Source organism: Branchiostoma belcheri, unplaced genomic scaffold (assembly GCF_001625305.1).
Source record: "Branchiostoma belcheri isolate BF01 breed outbred unplaced genomic scaffold, Haploidv18h27 scaffold255, whole genome shotgun sequence".
Classification (NCBI taxonomy): Eukaryota; Metazoa; Chordata; class Leptocardii; order Amphioxiformes; family Branchiostomatidae; genus Branchiostoma; species Branchiostoma belcheri.
The window spans coordinates 54,060-80,051 of NW_017803860.1; the positions used below are offsets into that span (position 1 = coordinate 54,060).

The 25,992-nt window shown below is 44.0% G+C and overlaps 3 protein-coding genes across 10 annotated transcripts in view; 2 read left to right on the plus strand and 1 right to left on the minus strand.

Annotated features, from left to right (window-relative positions):
• Positions 1-19,316, minus strand: part of LOC109471711 (D-glucuronyl C5-epimerase-like) — a 61,147-nt gene extending 41,831 nt beyond the window's left edge. For both annotated transcript variants that reach the window (XM_019771053.1, XM_019771054.1), the window contains exon 1: positions 19,240-19,316. The gene's annotated coding sequence lies outside the window, so the exon portion shown is untranslated. The remainder of the gene's footprint in view (positions 1-19,239) is intronic.
• LOC109471712 lies at positions 3,298-3,917 on the plus strand. The gene has a single exon (XM_019771057.1). The coding sequence runs from the start codon at positions 3,455-3,457 to the stop codon at positions 3,884-3,886; it is 432 nt and encodes a 143-aa protein (XP_019626616.1). The 5' UTR covers positions 3,298-3,454; the 3' UTR covers positions 3,887-3,917.
• Positions 19,317-20,426: 1,110 nt separating the features above from the next.
• LOC109471715 overlaps positions 20,427-25,992 on the plus strand; it is a 22,850-nt gene continuing 17,284 nt past the window's right edge. For 2 of the 7 annotated variants that reach the window (XM_019771060.1, XM_019771059.1), the window contains exon 1: positions 20,427-20,639. In XM_019771060.1, coding sequence (XP_019626619.1) covers positions 20,581-20,639 — 59 coding nt within the window. In that variant the 5' untranslated portion in view covers positions 20,427-20,580. The other 5 variants (XM_019771061.1, XM_019771063.1, XM_019771062.1 and 2 more) reach the window with 5 other exon arrangements.

The window sequence follows — 25,992 nt, forward strand, 5'->3', positions numbered from 1 at the left end:
CCGAACCAGGGAACATGCCCTGGGCTTGCACATCGTACCTTGGTCCGTATCCTTGGTTGCCTGTCTGCTGCACCCGACAAAAACATCAGTCGGGTGGACAGGCACCACCGTACCTCACCTATCCCTAAACTCTCACGTGTTGGCTCCAAGCGCCACACCCCGGTACACCGCTTCAGCAGGCGGGCGAAACCACGTGAGGGGCCATGTCCCCAGCTATGGGTCAAATAGCTGCATCCCTGCTCATCCCCAGTCGTCCTGATTATGTCTTGCCACTGGATTAGGAAGAGCCGGGACGAGAGGGTGAGGCTGGCTGACTTTGCGCGACCCTTCCTCACCTTAATCCACATCAGAAGCGCAAGTCCTGACTTCAAAAGTCCTGTGGCGATGGGGGAGCGGCGAAACAGCAAGTGCGGATTACACCCAAGCTGCAGCCGTAAACCTGCACACAGGCGACTTAGGCTATTGGGTCGTCTTCCACTGACTTGAGGCAGAAGTGGAACCCGGCAGCAACCTATGTGACCGAGCAGCCCTCTTTAGGATAGCTCTGCTCGCCTCCGCAGCATGAGGACGGGGCTAGAAAAGGTGCCCCAAACATAGCCTGCCTCAACCCAACCCGACCAGCAGGCCGCGGCTGGAGGGAATCCCAAATCTTGCGGTCGAAACAGAAATGCAAAGAAAGTAAATGAAACTACAGTCACCTTAGGCACATGGAACGTCCGGACTTTACTGGACAGTGCCAAGGCGGACAGACCTAGTCGGCGAACAGCACTCGTGGCAAGAGAACTTGCCCGTTACAACATTGATATAGCTGCCCTTAGTGAGACCCGTATACCCGGTGAAGGCAAGCTGTCCGAACCAGGAGGAGGGTATACATTCTTCTGGAGTGGTCGCAGTGAGAAGGATCGAAGGGAAGCAGGTGTTGGCTTTGCTATAAAAACTCACCTTGTCCCCAAACTTGCAAGCTTACCCAGAGGCATTAATGACCGTCTCATGACCCTCAAACTCCCTCTTGGACAAAACAAGAATGTAACAATAATTAGTAGTTATGCTCCCACAATGACCAATCCTCAGGAGGCTAAAGACAAGTTTTATGAGGAGCTTGATCGCCTCATCTCGGCTGTCCCCAAGAAAGATAAGGTCATCATTCTTGGTGACCTAAACGCTAGAGTAGGGAAGGACTACAAAACGTGGAATGGTACTATTGGACATCATGGTGTTGGAAAATGCAACAGCAATGGGCTACTGCTCTTGAAGCTCTGCTCCATTCACGAACTCATCATCACCAACACCCTCTTTCGCCTACCCAAGCGGAAGAGAACATCCTGGATGCACACTCGATCAAAACATTGGCACTTGATCGACTACGTGATCACGAGGAGACAGGACAGACAGGACGTACTGGTCACAAAAGCTATGTGTGGAGCCGAATGTTGGACAGACCACCGGCTGATCGTGTCCAGAGTCAAACTTCGTATCCAGCCAAAAAGACGTCCTCAGGGAAAAAAGACCTGCAAGAGACTGGATACTACCAAAACTCAAAGCAGGAGGAGACCTCAGTAGAGCTTGCTAATGATCTCAACAGAAAACTGAAAGATCTCCGCATGGGTGAATCCTCTGTGGAGGACGATTGGTCGACACTCAAGAAAACTGTATATTCAACAGCCCTTGAGCACCTGGGTTCAACAAAGCGGAAGAACCAAGACTGGTTCGACGAGAACGACCCACAGATTTCATCCCTACTGGCTCAAAAGCACCATCTCCACAGACTCGCCATGAACGACCCTGCATCAATTGCCAAAAAGACTGCCTTCACTAACATTCGTAGAGAGGTTCAGAACCGTCTCAGACAGATGCAGGATGACTGGCTCAGCAAAAAGCGGATGAAATCCAAGCCTATGCTGACATGAAAGACTCTAAACGTTTTTACGACGGAATTAGAGCACTGTATGGACCCCAAGCCTCAAGCTCGTCCCCTCTCCTTAGTGCTGATGGGGCAACACTCATCACAGATCGAGCCAAGATTCTGGATCGGTGGGCTGAACACTTCGAAGCTGTCCTAAACCGCCCATCCAACATCAACAATGCAGCTATTGAACGTCTCCCACAGATCCCAGTTAACCAAGAGCTGGATATACTGCCGTCCCTCTCCGAGACTCAGAAGGCCATCAGCCAAATGAGCAACGGAAAAGCGCCAGGCCTCGATGGCATTCCAGCCGAGGTATACAAGTCTGGAGGACATGTGCTAACCCAGAAGCTAACTGACATCTTTTGTGCCATGTGGGAGAAAGGTACAATCCCCCAGGACTTCAAAGATGCCTCTATTGTACACATCTACAAACGGAAAGGAAACCGTCAGTCCTGCGACAACCATCGTGGCATCTCACTCTTGTGCATAGCCGGCAAGATCCTAGCAAGAATCCTTCTAAACCGCCTCATCAAACACCTTGAACAAGGTCACCTTCCGGAGAGCCAGTGTGGCTTCCGAGCTGGCAGAGGCACAGTGGACATGATCTTTGCAGCCAGACAACTCCAAGAGAAATGTCAAGAACAACACAAGGATCTATACACCACCTTCATCGACCTAACTAAGGCCTTTGACTTGGTGAGTAGAGAGGGCTATGGAAGATCATGGCCAAGTTCGGCTGCCCAGAACGCTTCACCTCCATGATACGACAGTTCCATGAAGGTATGACAGCCCGTGTCCAAGACGATGGAGAAACCTCCACAGCCTTTCCAGTGACCAATGGAGTGAAGCAAGGGTGTGTCTTGGCACCAACCCTATTCAGTATTGTCTTCACAGCCATGCTGACTGATGCCTTTCACGGCACCAAGGAGGGAATAGACATCAAATACAGAACAGACGGGAAGTTACTAAACCAACGTCGCCTGCTTGCGCTAACGAAGGTGAAGCACACAGTCCTGAAAGACTTCCTCTTCGCCGATGACTGTGCCCTTAATGCCACAAGCGGACAGGATATGCAAGTATCAACCGACAGGTTCTCTGGGGCTTGTGACAACTTTGGTCTCATCATCAGCACCAAAAAGACGGAAGTCTTGTACCAACCACGTCCCGGCAAACCTTACAAGGAACCTTGTGTCACAGTTCATGGCCAAGTCCTAAACCCTGTGGACAAGTTCACCTACTTGGGCAGTACCATGTCACGGCAGGCAAACATAGATGAGGAAGTGAACGGCAGAATCTCTAAGGCCAGCAGTGCTTTTGGGAGACTTCGACGCAATGTCTGGGACCGAAGGGGAATCAAGCTCAGCACAAAACTTAAAGTGTAATCAGGCAGTAGTCATTACTACTCTTCTCTATGCCTGTGAGACTTGGACAGTTTACAGAAGACATGCAAAACAACTAAATCACTTCCACACAACATGCCTTCGTAGACTCCTTAAAATTCATTGGCAAGACCACACCCCAGATACGGAGGTACTTTCCCGTGCCAACATGCCCAGCATTCACACCCTCATAGAGAAAGCCCAAGCAAGGTGGGCAGGACACGTCCGACGGATGAACGACAGCCGCATACCCAAAATGCTGCTGTATGGGGAACTGGCTGAAGGCAAAAGGCTAGCGGGCCGCCCCAAGCTCCGCTTCAAGGACAGCCTCAAGGCAACTCTGAAGAGCCTCAGCATTCCTGTCGAAAACTGGGAGGACGCTGCCACTGACCGTCACCAGTGGCGCAGACTAGTCCACCAGGGCGCCGAGCTTGCTGAGCGTCGTCGCATCAGCCTGGCTGTCAGTAAGCGGGAGGCACGAAAGGCGAGAGAGAAAAACCCGTCTCTGCAACCACTACCTGAGCACAAGTGTGACGTCTGCGGCAGGTGCTTCCGGGCTAGAATTGGGCTCGTCAGCCACACCCGGACACACAAGGACTGAAGTTGGGGTCATCATCGACTGCGATGGACGAACATCACTGCTGATAGTATCACTGCCATTAATGCTGTATTCCCTACTCTGGTTTGTCAGTAACTACTGCTGATAGTATCACTGTCATTAATGCTGTATTCCCTACTCTGGTTTGTCAGTAACTACTGCTGATAGTATCACTGCCATTAATGCTGGTATCAGCCTCTCCCAGCTAGGCTTCTACTGAGGTAGGACTGATGCTGGCACTGGCCAAACCACCCACATTTGGGCAGTTTGCATTTCTCATGAACACAATTGTGTGTGATGTGATATCATCATTATGGGTACAGTAGCCACTATCAGCACTAGACAGTGCCTGCTGGCAACAAGAGCACAGTACAATTTTGTGCGTTTGGGGATATTGTATTTGTCATAAAAACTCATTTCACTGCTTTCAGTGATATTATCGTTTTATGACTACAATATCCCAACCTGCAGTTATACAGACAAATGTTAATATTGTTACTAAGAGCACATCTACAACTTACAAGCCATGAATAAAAGTATTTTGTGCATTTGGGCAATTTTGTATTTGTCATGCTTTATCATGTAATGGTATCATGACAGTTAATGCCAGCTATCAGTATCAGACATAACCGGCTTGTCCTTAATGCTGACAGACAAGCAATACACTCAAAGTTCCTGCATTAGGGAAACATAGTTATGTTAACAATATGAATGCTGAACAAAGTCAGTTATCAGAGGTAGACAGTCTGGGTTCAGACATGTAGAATTGCTAAGACTACATTTTGTACCCAGGAGTGATGTTCCATGCATCCGTAACTCACAAAGCCAAGGTGTTAGATTGGGATGGAGTAAGCTCAGGGGAAAAGATTGGTAAGAAAAATTATTTAATAATTTCCCAATGCAAGACAATTTAAATTTTCAGTTTCCTAGTTGAGATTAAAGGTACATACATAATAAGATAAAGCTGGGCTAGAAGTAAAAAAAATCTTTCCTGCTCCAATCAAATCCTGAACGGACCAGCCCAGATAATTAACGTTATAATTAAGCAAACAGAACTAACGAAGCAGGGGATGTAGAACAGCTTCTGAGGGAGCGTTCGCCCCTGGACAGGCCGAGCAGGGTTCAAATTGGAGCAGACAGGGTAATTTCACGGCAGGTCCGCAGATCCAAACCTCCCTTTTCTCTCCTTCCTGATCAATTCTCTTCATTCCACCACAGCCTGGCTGGTGCCAGGGAAGAAAAGGGAGAGGCTGTGCTTCTGTGGAAACATTGATTTTTTCACACACAGAACTGGACTGGACCACCTTACGGAGGGGGTGTAGCTGGCTGGTGCCAAGGAAAGAAAAGGGAGAGGCTGTACTTTGGTGGAAACATTGATTTTTTTCAGACACAGAACTGGACTGGACCACCTTATATAATTATGGAGGGGGGGGCAGAAATGGTAATAGTGTTACATTACAAGTCTAACCTTTACCGACATAACATCTCATGTAAACTGCAGATATATCAGCTCTGTAATTACACAAGTTTCCACAGAAAGCAGCCAGCCGCGTAACGTTTATCTCCAGGACAATCTTGCTAAATTGGTCGTTAGTACTGTTCGTTAGTGTGACTAATCACTCTCCTCACTCGACTTCAGCTGTTAATTGATCTATGCCTCATTTGTATGCAAATTCAGCATCAGAAATGCAAACCTGTAAGCTGCAACTCAAAGGAGTTTTCTAGATAGCAGGTAAAAAATGTAAATTATGGACAACCATTCAGACAATTAACAGCATTTTGTAGAAAGTTTTACCAAGGCCAGGTACGATTATTGAAAACGTGCTTTCAGTATTGCAGGTAACAGAAGAAATGTGTTTCCAGCTCGGTCAATAATGTTCTTTCAGCACTAAGGACAGCACCAACAGACTTACATGTAGGTACACAGTACAGGGCTGGAAATACTGGGCTGGAAATACTGGGTGCATGAGCACTTTTGTACACCCAAATTTGGAGCTGTGCACCCAATTTTTTTCTGTAAGTGCACCAGTGCACCCAAATATTTTCTTAGGTTTTCATATGTCAAGATATTAAATCTATTAGAATTCAGCGAATTCTTAACATCCAATTGTCAGAAAAATAATATCAAAAATATTGTTGTAGTACTTTCCTTTGGAAATGAAACATAATTAGCTTTTGACACTTTACTCATTTCATTTTTTACGGTGCACCCAAAATATTTGCACCAGTGCACCTATTTCCAAAAATGAATTTCAAGCCCTAGGCACATGTATGTAGTTATAGCATGAAGGCATGTGGAGTTGGTTGCCAAACCCTCTGCCCTTACAGAGATACAACAGTGCACTCTTCATGCCTGCTATTCACAGATATGTACTTACTTCTATGCCCTCTGCAGACTTTATAACCCTAAATGGCACCTGTAAATCTTCGTGAGTTTGAGATGTTTAAACAATCGGGAGCATCGCTGCTGTCAGAGTAAACAGGACGTGTATAAAGCATGGCCACTAAAGCGGGCGCCTTATCTACTAATGGCACATCCCTGCATCCAGTTATGGCCTTTTAAAAACACTCGTGCTTAGTTATGGCATGCACTTCTCATGTCCACAAATCACTGCAGAATGTACACATCAAACTGCACAGGACACAATGTACATGAAAAACACATAATACATGCCAGTACACATGCACATATACATGCCAGTACTGGGGCATCCTATATCAGAATGTTCACATTACAGGGCTGGAAGTACTGGGTGCATGTGAACCTTAATTCTGGGTGCACTAGCCAGTAGGGTGGACATGCACCCAGTATTTTGAGCCCCGTATCTGGTGCCGGGCTTGTTTCTGCTTTAGGCATGGACCCTGGCCAGGCGAGGCAGTGGGAGGTTTGAAGGATGGTCCAGGATAGGAAGGTACTTAGGAACCGGCACGATATTGATATGAGTGAGAAAACTGATCCCTATCGTCTTACACAGCAAGCCCAACTAAGATTCCTCAATATCAATCCATGGAAACTCTTTGATCCAGTTTTGCCTAAACGGGATCCGAGCCACATAAATATTGAATTCTTTATTTGGTTATGATGGGGAAGAAACAGACACGAGACATAAAATATTCAGGTGGAAATAAAAGCGGCTTTCAGGAAGCATTGATGGAATTTTAGCTTCTGGGATGCTTCAATCTTCACAAGTGGAAGGGAATTGCATCTATCTGATTTTTAATACTTAAAGGAGATATAAAAGCCATATAAGGCAATAACGTGCTCTCGTACACTCTAAGTCATCACTACAGGAACTTCAAACAACCACCTGCTAATTTTACTCAGTCACATCAAATAAGCAAAGTGCAATTTTCTGCATATAATTTTATAAATATAAATCCCATATTGCAGAAAACCAGAAATATGGTAAAAAATGAACAGTAAGAAATGCACTCCCACGCCACCATAAAGAGTTGAGTTTGTGGCTGGAAGCTTGTTTCTGCACCATTACCCTCCCCACTCGCAGGTTTCACTGCCCCCACAATAATGACAAATCATCACTTTGTGATCGAATTCAATTTCCTGAGTCAGGTTCATTTTGCCAGGCCACTTTTATACCCATTTTTATCGACCCTGCACATGGCACAAGCTGACTATAACTATATAATAACTGTACAGGTAGTTTGTAGCATGTTTGGTCTCTAGCACAAATATTTCACTATTCCACTCTGCTCTAATCTCCAAGCAGATCCTACGGTGGCAAGGCAGTATCCATTGGCCAGAGGAGTGTCCTTCAGTGGCTAAGCCTCTGGCCGGTGGATACTGTACATGTCTTGCCACCGTATCATCTGCTTGGAGTTTAATACACTGCACTAGGCCTGAGCAACTATTTACAAAATAGTCACCCAGGCTAGCTCCTAGCCTCTGTAGCAGGCTTATAGAACTGGGGGTTTGCTGGTCTTCCGCTGTTTTCTGAAAAGCCCAGTTCTAAAGACAGGGGTAATTCAACCAGGCCGGCCATGTTGTCTGTACTATGCAATCAGAAAATAGCACATAAAAGCTCCCAAAGACCCTGAAGACCCCCCAAACCCCCAGTTTTTGGCGTGCTATGGAGGCTAGCTTGCCCCCAATATCCCCACAGCTGGTCTGTGTTACACACTTGTCACTACAAAGTGAGTGGGAGTCACATCATGCCACCTTCTGAACTTCACAACCCAAACAGTTTAGCCAACAGTCAGCCTCCCCCACTTACCTAGGACAGCCATTTACAACTCAACAACTCAGGCTTTCATAAACACATGACCTGGTGTTGTCATGTTTCAGATGGGGACCTTCTAATGGACCATAAATAGCACAAAATAGCACAAACATTATAATAACTTCCAGGTTGAGAACTTTTGCCTAAAGCTTCAGGGTAGTTTCTGGCAAAATTGTTGAAATTGATAATGAGGCACACGGTAACTTCATAATACATTCCAGGTTTCAAAAGTCTGCCCCCAAGACCTACATGTTTCAGTATAAAGCTACATGTAAGTGATTAGCCCATTGCAAAGTTTCTGGACAAAGATGAAAATGGCAAAATTAAAGAACAAAGTACCAAAGACAAGTTGTAGCTGTTGATTTCTAAGGGGTATGAGAAATTGCATTTGTAGTAAATGACGTTAGTACACGTATGCAAACACATGAACTTTAGGAAGAAAAGAAGACCTCAAAATCCATGTGACCTCACCTGGGCCCAGCACTGTCAGCAGGAATGTTGTCTGACAAAATGAGGACCAGACAAGACTGACTCAGTCCCAGCTCACTCCAGGGCAGGGCTGCATGTATGTAATCTCAGTATCCAATTGGCCAGAGGAGTGTCCATCACTGAAAGTTTGGTGGCCAATGGATACTCAGATACCGTTGGATACTGTCTTGCCACCGTAGCATCTGCTTGGAGATGACAAGTATGTACATTGTAGCCTGGATACCAGACCTTTCTCAGGGCTAATACATCAGCCAGCCACCTTGAGAAGCTCAGGGACTTTGTCCTGTACCCAAGGAGGACATTACTGGACAGTCCCCTCTGGACATTACTGGACAGTCCCCTCTGGACATTACTGGACAGCCCCCTTGATCTGCACATTACTGGACACCCCCTGCGTAAATTAGTGCCCCCCCCCCAGGCTATTGAGAAGAGTGCACCAGTTGAGGCCTTGATGCCAGCCATGACAATCGGAGTGACAGTCACAACAGATGGTCCAGTTTACCTCCAACATCTCAGGAATTCTGCGGAATTCAGTGGAACAGCAGTCAAGGTGTCACCAGTCATCAGGTCAAGGGTCAAGGTGTCATGTCATCAGGTCAAGGGTCAAGGTGTCACCAGTCATCAGGTCAACCTGACCTGAAGGTTCTGCATCCACCTCTTACAAGTACATGTAGGTCAGGCTGTCCTAAGCCTTCATCCAAGCCTCATTGTACATACCAGAGATCAAACTGTCTCCTGTACACCTGAATAGATGTTTTACAGGTTTGCTTGTATCCTTGTCTTGTATACCTTAGAGTCCCGTATATCTACATAATACATGTATAAGTATATACATTCCACGGCAACCTAAAATTCTGATGCGCTACCTAGTATTTGTCCTAGGTAGCACTCTGTGCTTCCTGGCTCAGAAATGTATTTCGAACACTGCTATCTAGATAACAACCAAACCGTACAGGTATAATATATCACCCTGCCACTGTACACAAGTATCACCCTGCCCATCTAACACACGACCGTGGACTTCACTCCCGGTGATCATGGGGAAAACTGCGCCATTACCGGCTAAATGGGCCTGACGTTAGCCGCAAGATTTCACCCTGATACGGTCCACTTTCTAATCACCTCCACTTTCTAACCGCCTCCACTTTCTAACCGCCTCCACTTTCTAACCGCCTCCATTTTCTAACCGCCTCGGCTGACAACAAAGGGAAATGGAAAATTCCTGGCTGCACAGCTAAAAATGCTGTAACAACTAAACATGCAGGGAGCTACGTCTGATTATAAGTCTGACTATAATATTTGGAAAAAAAAACAGTTACTCAAGCCAGTAGATTTGATTTTAGAAACGGTCTCCAAAATTATATCCAGTTGCTTGGGTAACTGTTTTAGGCATATCTTATTACCTGGATGTCTAACCTTCACCGACGTAACTTACATATTGATTGGCTAACATAAAAGAGTCATACTTTCCAGGTCTGCCACTTTCCTGATGGCCTGTATGAAACATGGCTCGACTGTTCTAACTTCTAAAGAGAACTCCAAGTTAAAAACTTTGATGCATCTCCAACTCCAGAATCCATCCATTCTCTTGTCCTGTACTTGATAGTGCTTGAAAGTACCAGTCTGGAGCCTTGCCAATTTGCAAGAAAAAGCATTCCTTTCTTGAACGTTAGCGATTCATGTCTTGCCCTTTTGCCTATCTAGATGTTTGTCAGTGTCATCTTTGCACAATTACCCTCCATAATCTCTATCAGTCTCTGCACAGATGAACACAGCTCCGGTTCATGCTCAGGCAACGTGTTTATCTTCTTCTTTCCATCTGCATGACAACTATGAAGATCACCACCCCTGGTACAGTATTCACTACACGCTACACGAACACTGCATGCCCGAATAGACCTGTGGAAAATTGGAACATAGCTTACAGGCAAAGACAACTGTTTATATCATGTAGTATGGGTGTCCTTGGGCTGATTTCTGCCCAGTATTTAAAATCAGAGGTCACAGGTGTTCAAAAGTACCCAAGGTGTTCAGAGGTGTCCCAGGTGATAACAGGTATTTGCAGGTGTCCCAGGGTTCACATGTGTTCACAGGTGTCTCAGGCGTTCACAGGTGTCACAAGTGTACACAGGTGTCTCAGGTGTTCACAGGTGTCTCAGGTGTTCACAGGTGTCTCAGGTGTTCACAGGTGCCTCAGGTGTTAACAGGTGTCTCTGGCGTTCACAGGTGTCTCAGGTGTTCACAAGTGCCTATGTAGCTACAAGTGTTCACAAGTGTCCCAGTATTCACAGGTGACCCATGTAGTGTTCAGACTCAGAAGTGTTCAGTGTTCACAGGTGTTCACAGGTACCCCATGTGTTCTCTTCTCCACTGTTGGTGCCAGTATTTCTCCCATCTGAGATGCACAGTTATCCCAGAGAGGCGCAGCCTTGGTCTCCCCTGGACATGCCCATATATCAGGGGGACGTTTGCCAGAGCAGAGTCATCCCCATACATCAGGTACAGCAGAGTAATCCTGCACGCGATAATGGCATCCAACCTGACATGCCTCATGTGTCCAGCGCTACGGGGATAAAGCTGCAAGGCCTAGGGGGAAACAGATGTGTTTTCTACATTTCAGTCCTAAAAAATTAGGGTCCAAAGGTAGGGATTATCTATTTTCTTTCCTTTTTTTTTCTTTAGACTTTGGCGATCTCTAGTGATCCAATATATCGTAATACAGTTTAACAAAATTTAATGAGCACACTTGATAAGTTATATTTTAAATTACAATGTTGTAAAACTTATTGCCAACGTATCACTCAGGTGTCAGAATATGGAGCTAGAAAAGGTTGATCAGCTCGAAAAATTCATGTCCCTTGCAGGGGTCCAACAAAAAAGGCAGACTGCATTTTTTTCTAGGGTAGGTCGGGAAACAAGAAACACAGTATTTTTCTTCCTAGGCCCAACCTGACATCCCTCATGTGCCCATTGCTCAGGGGAAAAGCTGGAACAGGAGACGTACGAGAAAAGTACGCAGCACTTTACTGCAGATGGATGGAGGCTGCAGGGCTGTCAGAAAGCTGCAGAACAGTTTCAGGCAAATGGAATAAAACATCCTTCATGTCTGCATGCATCTGTGCACCGGGGACGCACTAACACAGTAACACAGGGGAAGGGATATGGCCACACAGAGTTCGTTGGTTGGTTCTCAGATGTTTAAAAAAAAAATTATAAATCATTATAAGGTAACATTTGCAAATTAAATGCATAATGTTTACCTTCGCATATGGTCAGACTATGCTCTGTAAATTCTTACACAAACACATTCATATACTATGGTTAGACTGCAGTCTAAATCCCTCCTGCTATAAAATTGCAACATGATACACAACCAAGCACTAGTTACCACTGACCTTATTTGTTTGGAGAAGAAGAAACTGAGCAAAAACAATATGTTTTCCTTCGGTAAACATATAATAATACTGAACTTGAAGATCAACATAAAAACACAGCCTGTGGGGACGTCTGTACATGATGGAAAAATCAGTTTCTGGGAGTGAATGTTACTCTGGCCGCAAGGCCTTTTCAGCTCACTTACATGTATGCTACACAGGCTGCAGGGCCTTTTCACAGGGTTTGAGTAGGAAGCAGGAAGAGCACTTTATGGCAGAGATGTTAACCCTCCAGCAAGCTGCTGAGTGTTTGACATTCTCAAACATGTTACAGATGTCCAAACTCATCAAACACACTCAAATACAGCCTGTCATCATCACATCAAACATAGCCTGGATGCCAGACACATAGCGCACTGGGATAGCACACTGGGCTCAAAGTAATACCCAGTGTGCCTGGCATCCCCAGTGTGCCTGGCATCCAGGCTACATGTACATCAAACACAGCCTGTCAACCTTACATCAAACACTGCCTTCAAAGAAGAAGTCGAACCCCATAATAGCTAGCGTAGTAGTAGAAATAGAAGTAGAAGTTTTTCCAGACAGTTGTTACCTGTCTCCTGTTACTGTATTGCAATGAGTATCATACTAGTCTTGATTGTAAAAACATTAAAACCTTCAGGCATGATTTTGCAAATGAAGTTTCATTAACCTGATGTCCCCCTGACAGGGATCAACAGCTGACTCACACAGTTCTACAAGCAGATGCAGAGAGACTACTGACATTTATCTGGACAATACAGGAATTTAAATTGAAGTTACCCATGAAATATGAGGACCAGGGACACAGCTATAGCCCCTCTACTGGGATTGTGGATGCGCAAATGTGGCACTGGACGGATTGAAACCAAATTGGGATGACCTACCCAAGGAAATTAGACCTTAAAATGGCTATTTCCAGCCAAGTCCAAGTCTGGCAGGTTTTAGCCTGAAACATATCAGACCTTCTCCTTGCAAGATTGGATGGAGAAGGCTGATAACATGGTTCCATGGATTTCCCTATGGAGTGTGGGAATCTCACAGCTTCTGGCACTAGAATTACAGTAGTTTGGATGACTTTGTACTTCTCTTTTATCATGGAAAATGACTTCGCATGTGTTGTTAGACTAACTTAGAGATACAAGTAGCAGACTTTATTATTTGTCAGGTATAACTATAGTTTACTAGATTCTGAAGCAAATTCTGCTGGACAATGTCGGTACATATTGTGTTTGCTGCAGACTACGGTAGCCTGGATGCCACACACATAGGACACAGGGCCCAAAGTATATAAGTGTGCTAACCTGGATATTATGGCCCAGTGTGCTATGGGTCTGGCATCCAGGCTACTGTAGATGCTGAAAGCCGTCCGTATTTACTGTACACACATTACTGGCCATGCCAGGCTCCCAGGTAAATCATGCAATACAGAAACCCTACTGACACACCATATATCTCTGTAAGCATTAGGGTAAATATTTAGGGTTAGAAGCTGCCAGTTTGGTATCAGGTTGCTGGGATAAAGGGCTGGGATGGACAGGGTGGGGGTAACCTGCAACAATATTTGTGTTGCACTGAAGGTTGATGGGCAGGGAGTGCAGAGATAGCTGTGTGGGAAGTTGTGGTTGGACATCAGTCAGAATGCCCTGAAGGGCATGTCTGGCACCCAGGCTAGCCCTGTAGCTGAGGGGCTAGCCTATATACTGGCACTGGCAGCAGCCTGGCACCCAGGCTAGCCCTAGAGCCAGGAGCTAGCCTGTATACAGGCCCTGGCAACAGTCTGGCACCCAGGCTAGCCCTAGAGCCGAGGAGCTATGGGCAGGCAGTGCAGAGTGTAGCTGTGTAGAAAGTTAGGATGCCCTCAAGGCCAGGCCTGGCACCCAGGCTAGGCGGCTGGGGAGTTCCTTGTACATTTGGTTGTTTGGTTGAGGGCTTTGAGTGGCGGGGATCAGACTCCCTGCTTCAGTTTTTCAGTTTTTCCCAGTGCTAACAAACCGTGTTGTCTGATCAGGCGGTCTGGTAGCTGGGGAGTTCCCTGTAACATACTGTGTTGGTGGGAACTGTGGCATATTTAGTACAATTTTGACATTCCCTGCATCAGTCCCAGTGCTAACAGAATGATTATGTTGGCTGATCAGGTGGTCTGGTATCTGGGGAGTTCCTGCATATTGGAGGAGACTGGCTCCAGACAGCCCCAAATTTCATCACTGATGAAGTGGTGAGAACCCCATTATTGCCTCCATAATCTCATCACACCAATTTCTATATTTTACATGATCCCGTGAGACTGTTAGTGTTAGAGGTGGTCCCACTCCCACCAGGCAGCCCCATATTTCCTGGCCATGATGGCAGTTTCATCCACTGGAGTTAGCAGTTCATCACAGTTCTGTTATTGTGTCCCACTTTGATTTGTTTTCTGAGCCAACAGTTTATGCACAGGCCGTAACAAAAACAAACAGTCCATCCACATGTCAGCATGCTCTATCATCACTTACCTAATTATCATTAATGTGTCATTTGATTAAGAGTGACATACATGACTCGAAATGCATTTTGTACCCTACATTATACATTTGTACTGTAGGATTCTAAACCTTTTCTTTGGCTAAATGACTTGTCTCAAATGCATTGCATGGATTCAGGTGAGATTTTTTTGTTCAACAATGTTCAAAATCCGTGCTAAACTAAATTGAGCAAGATACCAAAAAATATTTGTATACTGTAAAAAAATAAAGATGTCATATAAATAACTAAATATAGAAATAACATTTAGTCATAATTTCTTCCTGCTATTCTGGTGATCAGTAAGATTCCTCTAAATTTTCAAGTGAAATTCAAGAATTCTATCCTTCCATTTTAAGCAAACATTGTTCATCCAAGCAATAATTACAAGTATAAGCCTCTGCAAACACAGACCCTCTCACATTTGTCTCAGCATCAGTAATGTATCTTACCTACAGCCCACAGCCCAGTAGAGCTGAGATTTACATGTGGTATTTCCAGCCTTGAGAGACTGGGAATCCCAAATCGCCCATGCCCATCACAGTAAGATCTTTGGTGTGGAAAATTAATGCCTTTGGTTGTGGAATCCTCCGAATGGAAATAAGATTGCGAAGCCTGGAGGAGCAGCGACATTCTTCAGCATTCCCAAGGAACTGCCGCCAATTCCTGGGAATTCCCTAAATAGACTGTACATGGATACAGTCTGCCACAAAATGGATGGAAGCTTGCCTGGAATCTACTCGGTTCCATACTCCCAGGGTACCACACACACACACACAAATGTACGGAATCTTACAGTGCAGGAAATCATAATCAATCATTCAAAACATCCATGTACAGTAGCAATCCTCTGGATAAGGCCACAACAGAGGAATCTGTTGGTTATTGGATATAATCATACAAATTTCTGCACAGAAACATCAACATGGAAAGAAAGTCAGTACACGGGTAGACACAGCGAAGTAAATCAGGAATTTCAATGAACCAAGAAAATAAACTGGCATGGGGTTGTGCCACCAATTTTCTTGTTATTGACGTTATGTACGGTCAATTACCCTCCTAATGCCAATTTATATCTGTAGTACACACACCAACGAAATTCCTACAAATACATAGTACACAGATGCACTGCAGTTGTTTCCCCTAACTCACAAATAATAGATCGATGTGACAAACATTAGAAATACAAATAAAAACTCTTGGCATATCAGCTGAAAGAGTACCAGAGCTCAACAGATGTTGATAAAATCAGATATTGTAATTTTGTATACATAAAAAATATCATAATAAACCAACAAAGCAATTGTTCACAAAACTGGCAGGCTAAAATAAATGCCAGTCACGACTGTGCGTATTGCTTGTCTGTCCTGTGGCTGTGCAAGTGTGAAGGGGGGGTGGAGCGAACCTTGGAACTGTCAGAGAATTAGCTTTAATTTGCTCCAGTTGGTTTATAATGTGGGGTGAGACACAGGTCAGTGTGTGACCCCTGATGGAGAACACAATGCGGGTGCCCCCCTCCCCACCAGGTGGTCCAGCACCTCCATGTGTCTGTGTGACGCTATTGTCAGGGGAAACCAGCAACTGGAGAAGCCCAGGAGCCACCACAATGCAGAATACGAGAACACGCACAATGCTGACTACGCACCAGCCAACTGGCAGGAGTGGAGAGGCCAGCACAAAGCTGAATATGAACCCAAACAGCTACCTGTGTGGTCCCAAATCTGTCCTCTGCCCCAGGATCATACAAAAAACATTGAAATAAATTGACTTTAATAGTCTTATCGCATATTGCATCAATGCATCATCATCATGTCACTTAGTAATGACATTGTTCCAGCAGGACAAAACAGAATATCTACTGTCTACTATCTTTCATTCTGTTGTCCTAATTCCTAGCAAATCTGCAGTTAGAAGACTGATTGCATCAAAACATCCTGAATTCCTGAGCTTGTGGTTTAAATTATGACTCATCATTACCATTTTATAACAAGTTAATCAACAGCTTCATAATCTGTTTACTTTCAGTCTGATCCCGGATTTACAAGTCTTTATCCTCTAGCGAAACTCGTCTGTATACGGTTATTATTTATTTATTGGTCCTTATACGGAATATGGAAGGAATTTTCCTCTGAAAACAAGATGACGGCCCCCCTGCAGCAAACTGGAATCTCTGAAATATTTCAACTATGGAAAACCCCTCCCATGTTCCTTGTGTTATTCTGAGTAGGGATTTGCCAATGGCTTATTACATGTACATCTGCCGATAGGGAATGTTTTGGAAATGTCTGTAACACTTAATTAAAGGAGTTCTAACCTCCAGAAGGAAGTGCTATTTTCCGATACATCATGCTGCAATGAATACATAACTAGCGGACTTTTTACATAATTTCGCTTGTACGACTTGCGCGGCGCGTGTTTGTAAAGTGATATTAATATCATTTTCCCCCATGCTGAACCACAATTGATACATCCGGGAACTCTGGCTTACGCAATACTCATACACTTCAGGTCAACATAAACATTTTTTTGCGAAAATGGTAGGAGACAAGCACACTAACAAGCTGATTATTGAGAAATTACTTGCTTTGCTTTGCTTGACCTGTGGCTTGGATATTATAATATCAGGATGTCGAATACAGTGGGCGCCAGTTTCATCCTGCGTGTTTTGATTTTCTCAACTAATTTGCATGTAAGTATTACTTGAACAGATAATTAGATTACGCCACTTTTGAAAAAGATAACTAGATTACGCCGTTTTTGTCATCGTCAATATTTGCGGCATAAATGAGGGGCGATAAGGACACGAAGAAGGGCAATGGTTGGTAAGATACCAAAGAACACAAAACGGTACGAATTTTTCTTATCGCCCCCGAAATGAGGTCTGTAACGTAACTTTTTGTTTAAAACATGGACACCAATGGGGTAGCGTGGTGTATTCTGGGATAGTTTTGAGGGTATTTGGAGAGTTTGTCCTCGATTCGATGCGTTTTAAGACTTGCGCACAAAATGGGCATTTAATTGTATACTGTAAAATAATATGCATTTTTCACTTCCAAAAATAAATGCCTGTCGAAATATAGCACCTCCTTCTGGAGGTTAGTACTCCTTTAAATATAACAGCTAGTCCCAAGCAAGTAAACTGGTAATGGTATGCTGGAATATCACTTTTATCTAACTACTCTCAACAAATACATTTGTAATTTTGACAACTGCCTAGAATAAAACCAAATCACAGAAGATCCTGTCAGAGATAATTCTTGATAAACCATTATAATGATCATAATAAAACAGCCATACAGCAGTAAGCTGCACCTGGGGCAATCACAGTTCCAACAAGGTCACCTGAGTTATGGCTGCCTGGCAGCCCCTCCAGATGCTGCCTTGATGCTATCAGTTAGGAACATGTGTCACAACTCAGGATTGGCTATGCCCAAGATGACAGTACAATATCTGTATCATTGCCCTTCTGTATAACCTGCGTATACCTGCTCAACAGAAACATGTCACAACTCAGGATAGCCAGTAATATGACTGTACAATATCTGCATCTGTATTACCGCCTTCTGTATAACCTACCAGCTTCACATTTGCACATCTAACATCCAACTCTAGAGCTATCCAGTAAGAATGTCCCTAAGGGGCTTGGTGATATTGAGTTCCACTCTAGGATAACAATTCTAGGAAAAAACACACATCTGAACACTCCAAATCCTGGAGTGATAGTAAGTGATATTGTAGTCATGACTCTTCCTTGTTCTTTTCTCGTATGTAAGAAGTTGCATTGGAAAGAGAAGCTGATTTAATTTTCTTTATATCATATTTTGTCAAAACCTGGATTTTGGTTAATCCTGTTTTTTTGGTCTATGTCGGCAGAGGAACCTGAATCGGATCTCTAGAATTTAGTAGAAACCTGCTCTTGGCTGGAAAACCTACATGTTTACCTTGGATCTACATTCTCAGCAAACAGGCCCCAACCACTGGGTGTGAATGATCTGCCTAGGTACCGTATGCAACCGTGAAACACTAGCATTAGCAATCAAATAGTACTTATCAGGTCCTTTAAATATTAATCCATTCTTCGCACTTCTTATCATAATCTCAATTCACAAGCCATGAATAAATTCTCACCTAGGCTGGGGAATATCAGGGAAGGGAAACACAAATTACAACGGTACAGACCCGGTAGTGTTGTACCATCTTCTGTAGATTACTGTTATAACCAGGGTAGTAGGAAATCCTGAGTTTGTAAAGGTGTGGACAGATGCAGACCGGATGTCACCTGTCCTGGCTGCGTGTGTAAGACTAATGCCCACCGGAAAACGCACGGTAGTTCACATGCCGAAATCGGCGCCCGCCAACACAAAAATACAGGCTAAACAAGAGACATCGGGGCCTCGCAAAACAAGAACATGGCACTTGGGTCACTGCGAAGGATTTGGGGATTTAGGGGTCGCCCAAACACCGGGAATTCCTGGACTTGGAGCCGCTGAAAGACGGAGGAAACCCGCGTTTCCGTGTTGTGGAAAATCTGACGCAGGTTTCTTCAGTAGTCCCTGCCGGGCGCCCTCCCTCCTTCCCGCCCGCGCAAAACCGTCCCAAACTCGCTCCGAACGGGGAAACAACAGCACCAGCCTTCTCAGTAACCGGGCCGGGTCCGAGCCTGGCGTAAAATACACCCACCAGAGGAAACGTGAGAAAAACAAGCGAGTTTTACCTCAGAATCCAGCTGCAGACGACTTTAGGTCCGATCGTCAGCTGCACTCAACATGGCGGACAGCCCTGGAGCCTGATGGGATACGTGTATCTCCCCATCTCCAAGCAGAGGCTGGGAGCGTAAAAATAGTGACTTCTAACCAGCAGCAGGATGTTGGAAATGGACATAGTCGGGCTTTATTACAGAAATGAATGAATAAATAAATTCATTGCCTTACATATGGTTGCAAAATTTCCTTCTTTCCTAAGAAAAAATAACAACGAAAACCTCTTCTGTGGTCGGATTAAAAAGCCCTTTGAGACTTCATTTTATGTCACTGTTGAGTTGTTTGTATGTTTTCACCCATCAAGCAATTCAAAATTCGTTATACTGCCGTATTTTGTCCCTCGTGTCGTTTTAAACGACTAGGTGGGTTTGCTTAGAGCTCCCGCCAGAGGGCGCTTGTACAAGCTGCTACATGCGTGGTATCAGCTTGTATCAAACATTTGATACACAGAGATGACACATGGCACATGGACGTTACACTTTGGGTATTGTTTGACTCCTTCCCTGCTTTATGATAGCAGTTTCTGTAGCAGAGATGATGTTGCAATGACAGGCAGGGTGTCTGCTAGCTTGACTACGGTTGTCTCTTGCCTTAATAGCCGCGGCGACTGTTGCAGGGCTTCTCTTGCTTCCAGTCTTTTACATTAAAGACTGCAAGCAAGAGAAGCCCTGCAATAGTCGCCGCGGCTATCCTGCCCCATGACTATCCCACAAGTGCAATGATCTGTAATTAAAAAGGCTCGGTATCCTGTCTAGGCAGTCACAATTTCAGTGTGCTTTCCGAGACTAACATTCCCTCGATTAATCTTATACTACATACGTGTCCATTTTGCTACTAGCAGGCTACTAGCACATCGGCCGTGGGTTTCGGGATTTGTTGTTGTTGTTCGCGCCAAATTCGGGGTCAATGACCCCACGTGCAGGCGACCCCCTCAGCAAGCGGGCCGAACCTAGACCGCAGCAAAACGCTAACATACGTATTCTCTCTTTTACACGTAAAACATCTATAGTCTTCGTAAACAAAGTATTTTCACATTAATCAAAGAACATATTATTTCATTATTTTTTGTTTGTTTTGCTTCTTGTGCTGCGTCACGGCTCGACTGTCTAATAAATAACATACTGTTAACGTTTGGATGTTGTACAGTACTCAGATGACAAGACGGAGGACAGGGCCTGTTTTGTTGAAAGTTATTGAAGAACTTCTGAAAGTTTCGCGTGAATCTGTCGGTCAGAAGAAGATCGTGCCGAATGCGTGCGCTGTCGGGAGGTGTGGGTTACCGTCTGGTGTAAAAGATGGACGTACAGAAAGCGCGGGAAAGCGGAGCAGACGACGCGTTTTCCGGGGGAATCGTGTAAGTAAAAACGTCCCATGTCGGGATCGGGCCAAGGGCGGGACGGTTATCAGAAGGTCTGACCGCGAGTAGAGGTTTGGTCTCTTGGCTTGTTTTTTGACGTCTTTGTGGCCGTTTTTATTGGGCTTTCCTTTCTGTACCGGTATCATTTATTTCGCCAGCCTAACGGTGGAGTGCTTACTACTGCTTTAGCGTCGCCACTGCGCCGAAAGAGCTGCTTGGTCCCGTGCATGGAGCATCATAATTTCATAGCGGGGACGAGTTTCAGACCGCTGGACTACTCTTATGCAAATTATTATATTGCCTTACAGCTACATGTACTAGTATTTCCTATCCAGTGTTCACCGTACGTGTTACAGATGCCGGTTAGAAGTCTAATTTTTATCGTTAATCATAAATAATAATTTATTCTAAAACCAAGCAGTTACAGTTGTTTAGGTACACCAGCTGTTCCACTGGGCTGCTGGTTTTGTTCTCACAAGGTCACACAAGTGCAGTAACGTTACAGTGGTGTAGTGTAGTACTGTCCCAGTCTTACAGTGGGGTAAAAGCACCGCTAACTAACCCAGTCTGATGTGTCCTGGACCTTTTTGCCTAACGGTTAGCATGCTGGTGTTGTAAGATGGCGGCCCGGGTTTGACGTGGGTTCGATCCCTGCCCTGGCATTCCGGGAGTCAGGGGTTTTCCTGTTTCTGCTCACAAGCTTTACACCAAGGGGTGTTATCCAGTACTAGTATCACACTAGTTGAGAAGTGGGGGTGGACACTTGTCTCCAACCAGCAGGCTTTTCAAGGGTAGAGGGCTGCTCAGGAAACATCCTGTCCACCCCACATCTGCTTGGAGATTAGTCCACTCAGAAAGGTTACGATCTTCCACCCCACGTCTGCTTGGAGGGAGGAGAGGAGATTTGTCATGCAAATTGCCGCAGCAAATTAGCTAAAACCTGGCACAATTGTGCTGATGTTTGTTTAGTTAAACATGTTTGTGTAGTGATCCAACATCTAATTCCCTAATGGTAAACTCACTACATACAGTATGTATTTAGTAAAGTTGGCATCTCTCTGTGTGAGTTTTATTTGCCATTTTTTGGATCAATTTTCATCATGTTTATATAGCTACTCGTAGGGTTGGTAAAAAAAGAAGTAGGAATTAGCCAAATGTTGACCAACTTATTTGCCAAAAGGGTTTAACCAGCAATAGAAGAATAACAGATTTGTGATCACAAATTGCCAATTTCTAGTAAATTCTACTCCATGTATTTATTCAGCAGCCAAAGATTCTGGTGAAATGTATTAAACAGTCACATGTGGCTGGTGCAAATTATGGAGTAAAGGTCACATGTGATGTCATACTGGTACAGTAGGAGTTCCCTGTGTCACTTGCTTCATGTTCTAGTCTTCGTAAGTTTTCTTAGAACAACAAAGACACAGGAACTTTTTTGTCCAGACTCTATTCTTATTCAAAAGACATCTAAAGAACACACCTGAACAGAGACAATGCATTGTGTTATTCACGGGTTGTTACCTGTTATCAGGTGTCAATCTTAGCAAGTTTATTTAGTTTATTTATTCAGTCTTTTGTTTGCCAATCTTATTGTTTTTAACACCCAACACCTAACCACGATTTATGCATGTCTGTCACACTTTTGTTCAACTGCATCGTCTTCTTTTTTACCCTCTCCAAGCAACTTTTAACACTCTTCAGAAATTAGGAGATGTAGATATTTAGACAGTACACTGAAGTGAAATGCCGCTGGCTGTGTGATTGTTAGATAATAGCCTAATGGAATATCTTCCTCCCTACCTACACATGAACAGTTTGTTATGCTAAGATTTAAGCTTTGATTATTTGAAAAAGAAGTCAAACCCAGTAGCTTTTAGGAGTTTAGCAGTAGTTCTTTGTGTATTAATTTGCCTGTTCTTATGTACTTGCCAAATGTTTCTTCTGTACTTGCAATTAGCAATTAGGCATGAATTTGCAATAAAACAATTATTATGCCAAAGGGCAGACTTGCTGGCAATGTACCATACATTGGTACTTTGCCTGGGCAGGTCATGTACACTGTATGGTGTGGGCTGCAAAAACATTATGATTAACATAAGGGTGTGGTCCTTAAGTTACTGACATATTTCATCGCTGACATGTACACAATAGGTTGTGTTACATCTGGGAGGCTGACATGTACACAATAGGTTCTGTTACATCTGGGAGGTTGGTTACATGTGTATGTTTATGCACTTTGCTTGTATCCATGCTTGATGCTGTTATCAGCAAAGTTAATCTGAGTCGGTAGAATTTCATTATGAGCTGCAATTTCCAACATAGCGGTAAGTAAAAATGACAATTTGGTCTATAGAAGTGGGGGATTCCTTGGTGCTATGTAGATCTCTGGCTATATTATAATTATATATGTACTGTATTAGTCCAACTCTTGTGTTACAACTTTTCTGTATTAGGCCAATCTAACTTTTTAGCAGCACTTGAACTACTTGTGTTGGTCAGACAGTAACAGTTGGGGGTTTATAGGCGCTACCAACCGATCCAGTGGTAGGTCTAGACCTTTTACTTGAAGTTTTAGCCGAATCGTTAGAGTGTCGGGTTGTACATGTAAGCTGGTGCCCGGGTTTGGCATGGGTTCGATCCCCGGCCCGGGACCAGGAGTATCTTTCTGTTTCTACTCTAGTTCTTAAAAGACTGCTAGAATGTTGTGAAATTACTCTGACCACAGCAGTGTAATGTATTATGTAGAGGATGTTGTTATATCAGCATGTCACTCAGCTTGTCCCTTCTGTGCCAGCTCTGGTGCCATTGATTGATGGATCAGATGAGATTATAACAACAAACCCTGAAACAACATCTGTGCTGCAATCTGCCACTCATTATTGGGTAACTTGGTTCTAGGACAATTTGAAATAAAATCTAATTCAAAATTCAGCAAAAGGTCAACTTCAAGGCTAAACAAAAACCGTGAATCTGACCACTGATGTTTTCACACCCTAAAACACTGTATCAAGGTACAGACTTTTCCCTACAAGTTCTTATGTTGATCTTCCAGTTTTATTTTAAATTTAAATCTGAGAACCAATAAACTAATTTGGTGTGGCCTGGAGGATTATCAGGCACAGGTCAGAGGTCACATTACGGAACACAGTTGAGTAAAAAGCTTCACTACGAGTCAGGACAGTCTGAAGGACAAGGTTAGTTTTTTAGTGACAATGATTCCTGTCCAGATATTTAAAGATCTGTCTAGCCTCTACCAGGCACAGTGGTTTGCTGGGATAATAGTAGGAATTGGCCAAAATAAGAGGAATACTATACAATGTAGGTGGGTCACTCTGGCTTGTCAACTCCCCTGGTATAGTATTTCCTTTATTTTGGCCAATCTGAGTCTACTATATTTCCAGCGATCCCCAGTGCCTGGTAGAGGCTAAGATCTGTCTACTTCTGACCAAGGTTATTGGAGATAAGTGTGACCAAGGCTGATATACAGGAGATTTTGGTAATGTTATTCTGCGGGAGATATTGTTTTGCTGGTAAGCAGCATGAGTCGCTATATTATATATGGTGGTTACTATCATTACAATTAATGTATGTATTCATGTACAAGTACAAGGCTGTGTAGCCAAGGCCTGCTCCTGTTGTTTGTGTGTGAACTTGGCACTGTGCCAGTTGTAAGGATATCAGCTCCACAGTGAGTCAGGCCAGGAATGTGTTTTTACTTGTCACATGTTATTCTGCCCTCCTCTCCTCTCTTTCCTACAAACTGCAAGTTTGGTGTGATCCGGCCATACCAATTTAAACAATAAATCTCGGATAATTAAATGTTTCATTTTTTTCTGATTTGAAGAAAAAGTCAGGCTCTGATCTGAATCAACTAAAAATGTTCATATTTTGGCCCCAGCAATTGAAGAAAGTCCTTGCCTTCATACGTTACAGTTTCTATCAATGCAACTTGGTTTGATGAAAAGTGTAAACTTCATTGTTTGATGAATTTCAAACCAGCCTGGTATGTAACTTCATGGCACCTTTCCTTAGGCCATGGTAGTATTTGAGGCTATCATAGGATGCCTATAGGCCTGGTTTAATTTTCTACTTCATATAATTTGTTAAAAAAAGCAAGAACTGACAAATAAGATTTGAATGGCCATACCTACCCAGGCAACAGGTAGTTGATATGGAAAGGCCGGACATATACAGTAGGGTGTGGCGGCATGTGGGGTATTCCATGTGACTTCCGACCAATTGTCTTGTCTGACATTTCAGCGTGTGACAACAATTACTGAGGTCAAGGATGCTCAGGTCTGGTCTGTTGTGATCAACAAAAAGCTATCCTGTGTGTGATGTGGGGTTGTTACAGGCTGCTGTAATTCATAATTAACCTGTGGCATCAACAAAAGCCAATCCCGGTGGGGCTGTTTAACTTGTTAGGGGATTGTTGTAGGCTGTGATGTCAGGACAACTTCAACAAGTAAGGATATACTGGGGGTGTAGGCACTGGAACTAGACACCACAGGTAAAGTTTAACATGTAGATTATCATATTCAGAACTGCTGCCACCAAGCTAAGGACATTGTGATGAAAGCTTCTTACTGTCACACAAGCCTCTGTAACAAGTGATGTTGCAGGATTCACACCTGTCTGAACTGTCATTGTGGCTGCATGTGATAAACAATTACTGAGGTCAAGGATTGCCTTAAGGTCTGCACTGTTGTGATCAACAAAAGGGTTGTTGGGAGACTGTTGTAAGTTGTATACTAGTATGTCATGTCTGGACAACTTCAACAAGTAAGGGGTACACAGGAACAACATAGACACTGGACCTGGACACCACAGGTAAAGTTTAACATGTAGATTGTCATAACTGCTGCCACACAAGCCACTGTAACAAGTGATAAACAATAATTTATATACTGTAGGGTTCTCACCAGGATTTTTTCACAGCGTAGGGGTCAGGTATAGAAGGGCAACTTTCTGCGGCGCGAGTCACGCACCGAGTCCCCAAAACATGGGCCTGATATTCTCTCCCAAAAATTCTGTAACTCATATTAACCACTTAAGACACTATTTATTGTTTATTGGGGGACAGATTTTGTTTTCCCTCTGTTATAGCTTCATTCTTAAGTTATATTTTCATTTTTTTAAAGATGAAGCTTCTGCCCCCAAAAACCACCCCTACGCTGGTTGAAACACAGTGTAGGAGGCTAAATCACAGCGTAGGGGGTCAAAATCACAGCGTAGGGGGCCCCTACGCTCAAACAGCCTGGTGAGAACTATGTACTGGATTGCCTTGGATAAAGACATTGCAGGATTCAGGCCTATCTGATTGAACTGTCAGTGTGGTTGGACTCAGGCC

Coding starts and splice junctions, on each gene's coding strand:
- LOC109471712 (XM_019771057.1), top strand. CDS start 3,455: ATGCCCAGCATTCACACCCTCATAGAGAAAGCCCAAGCAAGGTGGGCA.